We start from the raw sequence: 10,416 nt of genomic DNA, 5'->3' as shown, positions 1-10,416 counted from the left end.
TGGCGGGCACTGCGAGAATGACACCCACTCAGCCCTATTAATGTCGGCACATTTACTGACATTATTCGATCAACCGCATATGACTTTAGTTCAGAGCAACCTAGCGCAGCTTCATAATAGTACATGTGGTCATGAAACTCTCACACTTTAGCGGATGGAGATATATTGAGGTTAAAATGACACAATATACGTTAAAAAAAAGAGTTGAAATTGATCATTCTGATTTCCTAAACACACATTACACAAGAAAAAAAAAGTTTGAGTTCATTGAAACTAAATATATAAATAATAATAATTAATACTTTATTTTTCACAGTGTATAGTCCAAAAAAGTATGGGCGGTTTAAATGTAAAATATATATATATATATATTAAGAAAAAAAAAAGTAGATAAGCTATAATAAACTACAATTAATTATTATTTTATTTTTATTTCCTTATTAACATAGCCAAAAACTGAAGCACAGCTATATTATTAGTAGTAGTATTAGTAGGTACTTTTATATTATATAAAAAAAATAAAAAACAGCCTTTTTCTATCAAACTGAATTCTGGAAGAAGCCATGTAGTTGTGAAGTCATCACATGACCAAAAAGAAAGGAAATAGCCCCTCACACACACACACACAAAACCTATTCAGTATTTTTTCCCCAGGTACCACAGCGTAAAGACAATGGTATTAACAACTTGCCATTGCACCATACGTATGTGATATACAGTATGTGACCCAGGAGCACAAAATCACTGGGGTATATTTGTAGCAGTAGCAAAAAATACATTGTCTGGGTCAAAATTATACATTTGTATACAAATTATACACTTTTTTCCCCCAAAAATCACTAGGAAATTAAGTAAAGGTTGTGTTCTGTTTTGCAATATTTTGGTAATATAACAAAACTTAATTTTTGATTAGTAATATAAATTGCTAAGGGCTTCATTTGGACAACTTTAAAAGGTGATTTTCTCAATATTTAGATTTTTTGCACCATCAGATTTTCAAGTAGCTCAAGGTCACTGGGTAGATTACATTCATAAGGTAGCCTATGTTAACGGTAGCTGACCCATAAAGCTTGCAGCTGCATGTGAATCACAAACCATGTGAATAAAACAAGCCTAACATTAAAAAATAAAATAAAAAAATCCTGACTGAATAGTCTGTGTTTGTGTGAGTGCGCGCGTGTGTGTGTGTAGTCATGTGTGAGCCTCACTGGACTGATGATCTGTGATTTCAGTGCCATCTGGGCTTGGCCCTCAGGCTGTTTAGATCTTCATGCAACAATCTGACATCAATATGTAACACAGTTGCATCAGACAAAACCCATTCCCAAATCCAGCATGCACAATCAAATCAGCAAACCCCCATGAACCTTTGTTTACAAACGGATAAACGACAATAACATGGCCAGAGGACTGCCAAATGTGTTAAGATGTGTGGTGGGGGGTACGACCTCATGTCGTATAATCAAAGTTTATTCATATCACCAGCCTGTTTCACCAATAAGGCCTCGATCTACCACAGCGGGCTGCCGATATCCACCCGATCTTACCTAAACAAAAGCCATCTCATCTCCAGACCAAGTGAGTCATTTCAGGTTATTAATACAACTAATTACCCTTTTTCTGGCCAAATTTGAATTTAAATGAACAATCGGAGATATCATCAAGAGAAGCAAAGGCACCCCGCTGTGTTCTTTTCCTCTGATGGAAAGATTACAATTAGAGCACTGGAGTGGTAAGGGCAGGAGAGAGAGAGCGAACGAGAGCCTATTATGCTGAAAAAATCTCCAATTACAAATCCACTATACAGTTGTCAGTGGTAATTAAATGTGTGGCGAGTGCGGGGGCTTTGCTATTTGTGGCACCCTTTGTTTCGTCATTCAAGCCCAGTGCGTGATGTGAAGGTGACAGACATCAATGAGTAAAGTTCGATAGAACGCCAGTTTTTAAAAGTAGTCCTTGTAGATCAAGCTTTTATAGAGGAATAGTTTGGGATTATCGATTGTGAATAAAGTCTTTCCACTGTCTGGCTTCGGCAGCTTCAGGAACTTGAGGTCAGTGCAATTAAAACCAAATCAAAAAGCCACAACGCAGACATTTGCCGCAAAAACAGACGTTGCATGTTCACGGAAAAAGCCTTTAATCTTTTTTTGTAAGAATTATGTACAGGTTTATATTAAAAATCACATAACACACAGAATGCCGTCCCAACAGGAGCCCAAGTGAGTAAGCTTACAAATGCAAGAATTACCCATAACTCTCATTGCATTCTCTTCAAAACAGTGGACCAACATATTTAAAGCTCTTAAATACAGATCAAGTACATTGCCTTGCTCTCGGTCACCATATAGCCAGTTCAGTTCAGTATCCCAAAACCCTGTTTACACCAGAAATCATCACTGGAGTCGCTTCTGCTAAAACAGTGAACAAATGAGTAGTGGATTCATTCAAACGCTCTCATTGGTTTGATTAAAAAAGGCCCTATGGGATATCACAAAGATTATGCAATTAGTCTTAAAGTTTGAATTTTTGATCTTGACCATCAACTTTTATTTCTTCCAGTTACATCAAAAACATCAGCCTTTCAGTCTCAAGCAAACCATGGGGGTGGGGGGGGGGGGGGGTAGGACAAAAGAAACAAGACTTCTTTTAATATTTGCCAAAGGTTCTCCTCAAGGTGCATATTTTAGTTAGGACAGGCTTTGTACACAAAAACATCAGTATAAGAACATCATGAAAATATAGTCTTTGATTCCTTTGGGAACTACTTTCACCTAGATGCAGATGCCACCGAATGCAACATTGCTGCTGTAAAAAAAAAAAAAAAAACACAGAGCACCAACATAGTCTGACAGCCTGAACCATTCAAGATATTGAGATGTTTAATCAATAACACCCGATTCCACATTACAGAAAATGTAGGCGATTTTGTTTTATTTCACATTACAACTTAAAATTGAACAAATAAAAACAAAGATATTCTGTTATAACATTTATATAGAATATAAATGCTATAATACACAGAATAACAGTGTTGTTACAAAGTGCACTGCGAAGTGAGGCTTGTAGCCGATGCTCTTCGTATTACACTTTGTGCAAGAGAAAGATACATGGTAGCAACCGGCGACAGAGTTCATGCACCATTCAAATCAGAAAGAAAAGGTATATACAGTGCTCTAAAGACTACAAAAGCTAGAGGAAAAGAATGCATTACATTTTATTCATCCCTTTATGTACATAGTCGGAGGTAGAACTAATTGTTCTAAGTGCATCTACTATAATTAGGACCAGAACCAACACCCAGCGTTTGCTTTTAGATGTTTAGGAGTAACATTAAAAGACAGATTTGAAGAGGGAAACTCTTTTGACAACCATTTAAAATATTAAGGATGCATTTCTTTTGCTCTAGTTCTAATGGTGTGCAAAGGTTAGTGGTAGTTCTGATCTAATAAAGATAATTTTACAATAACACAGAGCATGATATTTTATATTCCTGTTTAAATAATATACTGAGCTGTAATTCATTTGATATCAACAGCTAAAAGTGTTATGATGAATATGCACTAGCTGTTAGGGGGTTATGACACGAGGTAGCCTGTATCAATCCATATATTCTTTTCAACATCAATACACTAGCATTGATGATGCAAGTGTTAAAATGTTCTTTGCTATCTAAACTCAAACAACACACTGTCAAAAAAAAATACTGTACCAGCTTGTAACTGGGATGCACACTTTATTTACCTCTAAAAGGTGCTTGTTTGTTCGTACTTAAGGTACTACTATGAACCATTTAGGGGTCAATAAGTTGTCCCACTTGAAGGTACATCCTACACTTTTTTTTTCTTAAAGTGAATCTCAAATTACACAAAAAATATTCCTCCTAAACTCATAGTTTTACTTGGGAATTGCATTATAAAAATAACAATGATTTAATCCTACAAAAGTAAGAACTCTGAAACAGTACACAGAATTTCAACACAAGTAAAGGTCAGTAGCAAACTAAATAAAAATATTTTCCGGGGACGACAGCAATAACTCATGTAAGACCATATCGAAAGACCCAGCAGACAATTTTGCATCTATTCAACACAAATAACAATCCTCATACTGTCCAAATGTAGGGTGTTTCTACTTGGCATGTTGTACTTCTTATTTCAGGTTTGTTATTAATAGCATTGTGGCGTTTCGCCAGGCTTGACTTTGACAGATCCGACTTCCACACTTCAAGAAAGAGGCAAGAAATGCGAGATGTGGCAGAAAATCCACCAGAACTAAAAGAACAAGTGTTACTGCAAATATCAGCAAGGCACTAATTTACAACTCCATCCGCTAATGTGAAGACACCCTGTTTTAGCAGCTCTCTGTGAGACTGAATATTTCTAGATCTTGTTTCCTCAACCGAACCGTATGCATCTGCCCGACAACTAATTCATGGATCATGTCAGTAAATATAATAAAACATTAAATACAGGAGTTAAGTAATAAATACATTTTATTTTATATAAATATGTGGGCCCTTCTTTCCAAACTGTCTGGGAAACGTAGGAAAGAATGAAAGTACAACAATGACAACACCTGTTTACATTCATAGAACAAGCTGCCCTATTAAAATGATGGCGTGATTAATTTGATAAACTGTAACATTGATACACTGGCAGCATCTATAGTGACGTGCTCTTCGATATGACTCGACGTGTGACTGTTAGCTTTGAACGGGGTGAGATTGCACGGTTTATACAAGGAGGACAGGATCATGGATTCCCCTCTGATCGTTGCAGGTAGTTCCTGGTCCCTTTTTCATTCGATTGTTATGTTTTAACAAAGCTAATTACTTGCTAAATCTGTGTTTAATATAAAATTGGATTCTAAGCCCCAGCACCTCCCCAGTACTACAGAAAAAGACATGTGTTAGAAGCAAGATCAGTAGAGAGCGGCCACCTGCCGCGTTATTTTTTTTTATTCCTTTAACACCCCAGCATAGTCATGATCATATCTAATGTTTGATCCAATTTAAACTTGAATTTTTTTTTGCCTCTATGTATAGCTATACGGACGTTCACGATGAAGGGGAGAGATGTCCGCGCTGTCCTCTCTCTCTCTCTCTCTCTCTCTCTCTTTCTCCTTTCTACAGTCTGCCCATACAGGTGGCTGTTCTGCTTCACTTGCGATCGTCGATGGTTTTAATGAATTCCACGGCGGCAGTGAACTGCATCCACCAATAGCACTCCTCCCCGCTCAGCCTGCTGGCGTAGAAATTATTGATGTACTGAATGGTGGACAGAAGGCAGGGTGGGTTTGCCTGGAGGGAGGGAGAGAACGAGCGAGAGGGGGGAATTAACGTAGAAGATAACATCTGACCACCCACATTGTGCATGCTTACACATTCAAGTGCACTTACAAGTTTAGAAAATCTGGTGTGGGCGTGTGCACAGCAAATGCAAATAGGTATGGGAGGGGAAAACTAAACTGTAGCAGTGATGCACAATATATTGGTACAATACTCTTTTATAATGTAATTTAAAAATATTTATTTTAATTTATCTTATCAGCTAATATTGGAATTTAGGGCTGGGCGATATGACAAAAAAAAATTAATGATATTGATCATTATGATAAATTTCAAATTAGTGCGGTCAAACAATTAAATCGCATCCAAAATAAAAGTGTGTTTATATAATATATGTGTGTGTGTGGTGTATATTTATAAAAGACACACATACAGCATATATTTAGAAAATATTTACATGTATATTCATATAATTTATATCATATATAAATATTTAATATATATATACACAAAACATGTTTCTTAAATATATACATGCATGTGCGTATTTATACACACATTATAAATATACACAGCTCACACACATATATTATGTAAACATTTATGATTTATCGCAATTAATCATTTGACAGCACTAAATATTTTTTCTCAAGATTAAAGGCAGATTTTTGCTCCTGAGTGAAAGTTGTAGAAAGCAGACCGTTAATTGGTTTTAAACTACTTTTATGGTCACAACATGACAAACACTTTACGTTTCTGAGTTCTTTACACTTTTTCAGTAATTTTTTCTTAAAATAAATATCTTAATAGAAAAATACTTATAGTTTCTGCATGTTCTAATGAATGATGTTGTTTCAAATCATGAAACAGGTTTGAAACAATACTTGTTTAAGTTGCCTGACTTAGACAAGTATCTTCAGATCAGTTTGTAGTTCAGGCTGCAATACATATTAATAAAAATTGTAACAGCCTCATTTTTATATAGTGAAATGTAATTATTCTGACAGTTTTATTCAAACAAACCATTGGTCTTCCATAGTAGCATACATTTAGATCATGACAACGACAGTTATCATAAACCAAACATATAGCACCTCAATACCATGGTATAAATGTAACTATATGGTTTCTTAGTATTTGTATGAAAAACAGTAGTCTAAATGTGCAAATGCTATAGCTTAATCACAAAAAAACACTAAGTATTTACTATTACTCCTTTAATACATTTAAAATATGTCTGCATGAATAATTTAATAAAATTCTATAAGAATATCCAACATTTCGACCACAATACCATGGTGTAGTTAGTGCTTCTACAGTAAATCCATTGTAAATAATTTTGACTGAAAAGCCTTCTGACTATATTGTTGCACACAGTGTTTCTCCTGTTTGTCAGCGCCGTTTCATCTGGCTGTAAACTAGTTTAAATCAGTAGTTTGTGTTGTTTGCTGAATTCAAGCGCTTCACTTATTAGAGAGTAAACAGTGCTCTAGTAATCTTGTGCTGCACTGCCATTTGAACTTTGAGCTGAGCAGACAGATGTCCATGTGGAACGATTCCAAGAAGTAGCATTGTTTTGATCAGCTTTTGGAAAATAAAAATTCTATAAAACATTAAACGCTTGTTATCACTTGATTATCAAGTAAAACTACATTGCGCTAATAATCGTTATCCTTTCATTGCCCAGCCCTATAGGAAATATAACGGTGTACCTGGTTATTAAGCTTCAGAGAGGCAAAAACAAACTAAATATTAGGTATCTTTTTAAAAAGACAAAGCAATGAATCCTGCTCTTACAAAATTACAACTGCAAGTTGCTTGTATTTGAAAGAATATGAAGTTTTTCATTACATCTTAAAGCTGTTTAATAAAGTCAATATGTGTTATGGATGTCCTGTAGTTTTGATTACAGAACAAGCTGAATTTATTTAATGAACTTCTAAAGAGATATTTTTTATTAAATGCCATATTTGATTACTTAGACCCCAATGCTAATGGGCCTTAGTGCCAACTATCAGAAATGATCATTGTACTGTTACAGAATGCACAACACACTTAAAGCAATTATGAACATTATCACTCTATGGTTGTGTCTCTTAACTCACTTTAATCAGCACAAAGACGAGCACAGGGACAAAGTCGTCCGCCCCGGGTACAGCGTCCTCATTGGCCAGGCTGAGCAGGTTCATAATTGTGGAGCACATGCGCAGGATGCACTGTACTTTATCTCGTGGGGTCTTATAGGCGTTAATGGTCCTGATCTCAGCCTGTGCTGAGGGCCACGGTGCCTCCTTCAGATACACCTGCACAGATTCACACAAACATTAAATGCTATTTTTCTGTCTTCGTTTCGAACTATATTCTGAGATGAAGTGCAAATGGTTACCTCTGGGATCTGCAGGGCTTTGTGATTGGCCGTCACCACTTTGGACAGACGCTGAATGTGCTCGTGGAACAGCCTTGAATAAAGGAGACATACCATTAAACACATATACCATTTTCTTGTGCAAATTAACACACAGGCAGTTGAAACATATTTAGTGTTTAAGCACAACTTTAGTCTAATAAGATTACATTGTGAGCGCAACAAAGACAAAAACCATGTCTGACTGACAAAACGTCAGACAAATTAGTATAGAGGAGGTTGCATCATGCATCACATCTGGTTTAGACACAATGTGGAAATTAACAGGAATAAGGAAGAAGGATTTATGAGTTTCCTCACTCGTCTCTGTGGATGTCCCCATCCTGATTGGGGTAGAATGCCAGTTTGAAGATGCGGTTCATGACGCTGCGTTCGATGGCCATCTGGGCGTCCTGGAGCTGCTCTTCACTGGCGTACTGCCAGATGGCATCGTGGGCCATGGCTCCATACAGGTAACGCAGGAAATCCTCCACGGCTGCTGTCTTATCGTCAGCTGCTGTGCAGCCCTGAAATGCTGCAGAACCACAAAGAGAGTCAGACTCAAATTCAGGGATCTCACACTATCGTTTCATACAACCACTCCAATTTAGTTTAATTAAATGTACGCATGGGTAATTTTATTTTGCACTAAGAGAATATTTTAGATTTTTGACCAGATGCAGCTGCTTCAGATACTTTATTTTGCATGTTTACAGGAAATTATTTTCGGTTTACAGAAAAAATAATTTATTTACAGTACAAAAATCATGTGTGCAAATTCACTGCTAAGTATTTTGATAATCTTACACAGCATTCAGTTTGGGGTCAGTAAGAATTTGAATTTTTTTCTAACACTAAAATATTGTTATTTATCAAGGATGTACTAAATTGATCTAAACTGACAGTAAAGCCATGTATAATGTTACGAATGAATAAATGATTTCTGAAGGATCATGTAAGAATGAAAAATCCTAAAGACAGGAGTAATGGCTGCCGAAAATTCAGCTTTGCCTTTATAAGAATACATTTTAAATGTAACTTTTTTTTTTTTTTTTTAATTGTAATTTCTTTCACAATATTACAGTTTTTCTGTATTTCTGATCAAGCAAATGCAGGCTTACTGAACATAAGAGACTTATTAAAACGCTTCTTAGGCAATCTTTTGAACAGTACTGTATTTTTAAAATGACTTACACTATGATGTTTCTGAGACCACAACCGGTCTGCAGTTCTCCATGAATACAATCTCAGATAACATTAATCCACTAAACTACAGAGTAGTACTTTAGATACAGTAGGTGTGTAATATAAGTCACTATAGTCTGAAAAGGGCTAGCCATACATGCATACTATTACCACGCAAATATACTATTAGTGCTGTAAAAATGGAGAACTCCAGCTAGCTAGTAATTAAAGTTTGAGACTCTGAGACAAATATCCTCCTGGGAATGACTCAAACGGACTCAAATGCACTGGAATCTTCAATCAACACCATAAGTGCAAATACAAGCAGTTTTCTTATTCACAGAGATGTATATAGACCTTTGATGAAGTCAAGCATCTTTGACTCCATGTGTTCCAGGAGCAGTCGGACACAGACGGTGGTAAAGTAGCGGTTGGCCACTTCTTTATCTCTCAACACTCTCTGTAGGAGCCGCTCCAGATGAGCCTGAGACGTCTGCAAGCCTTGCCTGCACCGCGTCAGATAGGCGATGTACGGAGCCCGTTTCCTATTGCACGAAACCATCACAGCGCTCATTATGGAGTCATGCCCAAAAATATATCAGCAAAATCTTATATTAAACTGTGATTCATCTATGTGTGTGAAAGAAGTGAGTAAAGGAGAGAAACAATGTGACAAAGTTAGGGAGACATTAAAAGAGAGAGAGAATAAGAGAGTAATGTGTGTACCTGTAGTCCTCTGCCATGGCAGTGAGCAGTTTTCTGCAGGTGCGGGGGTCGAGGTGGCTGACGCAGCGCGTAGTCTCCTGGATCTGAGCCATCTGGTTCTTATCCTGCAGGTTAATGGCCTCCGCCAGCTGCACCTTCAGAAAGCACACGATCTCGTTGTCTGAGGAGAGAGAGAAGACAGGGGCCAGACATAAATGCACAGCGTTTTGAACCTCAAAACCTGCGAAACAGCTACTTTCACCCCATGTGTACAGAGCTATAAAAACTTAAGTTCAGATGAAGGTTCCTTTTAAAAAGGACTGCATATTGGCATAAAAATGATAATAACAACAATGACAAGAGTGATAATGGTTTATAAAATATATATATTTTTTTAATTGTAGTATTATTAACAACACTAATAATTGAATATTTTTTATTGTAGTTAATAGTTTTAATTATAAAAACAAACACTTTTAAAATGGTATTCATTTATTATTATCATTATTATAAATTTAATTCAAGTTTATTTGTATAGCGATTTTTACGATACAAATCATTGCAACGCAACTTTACAGAAAATTTTGTTTCTACAATATCTAGTAGTAGCTTATCAGTGGTGACTGTCAGTTTATGTGCATATGACAGAAATTTTCAGAAAAATTAATACAAGACGTAGTCCATCAGATGATGAACACTATTAAAAGCAATTATTATATGATGTAATCACACTTGTAGCAATATTATTATCATTATAAAATAAAAGAAACATATTACAACTTTGTAAGAAGTACTGTAATAAGGCAAGTATAGATAATAGAAGACAATATAGATA

The 10,416-nt window shown here is 36.1% G+C and overlaps 1 protein-coding gene across 6 annotated transcripts in view; it reads right to left on the bottom strand.

Annotated features, from left to right (window-relative positions):
• Window positions 1–2,120: 2,120 nt before the first annotated feature.
• The window catches only part of LOC132097599 (GTPase-activating protein and VPS9 domain-containing protein 1-like), a 48,457-nt gene continuing 40,161 nt past the window's right edge, over window positions 2,121–10,416 (bottom strand). For all 6 annotated transcript variants that reach the window (XM_059503432.1, XM_059503433.1, XM_059503436.1 and 3 more), the window contains 6 exons: window positions 9,603–9,762; window positions 9,234–9,421; window positions 8,013–8,226; window positions 7,674–7,746; window positions 7,393–7,590; window positions 2,121–5,299 (listed from right to left, as the gene is read on the bottom strand). In XM_059503432.1, coding sequence (XP_059359415.1) covers window positions 5,159–5,299; window positions 7,393–7,590; window positions 7,674–7,746; window positions 8,013–8,226; window positions 9,234–9,421; window positions 9,603–9,762 — 974 coding nt within the window. In that variant the 3' untranslated portion in view covers window positions 2,121–5,158. The remainder of the gene's footprint in view (window positions 5,300–7,392; window positions 7,591–7,673; window positions 7,747–8,012; window positions 8,227–9,233; window positions 9,422–9,602; window positions 9,763–10,416) is intronic.

The sequence above is a fragment of the Carassius carassius genome, chromosome 21 (genome assembly GCF_963082965.1).
Source record: "Carassius carassius chromosome 21, fCarCar2.1, whole genome shotgun sequence".
Classification (NCBI taxonomy): domain Eukaryota; kingdom Metazoa; phylum Chordata; class Actinopteri; order Cypriniformes; family Cyprinidae; genus Carassius; species Carassius carassius.
The sequence above is the reverse complement of the archived record's forward strand: the minus strand, read 5'-3'. Positions and strand labels throughout refer to the sequence as shown.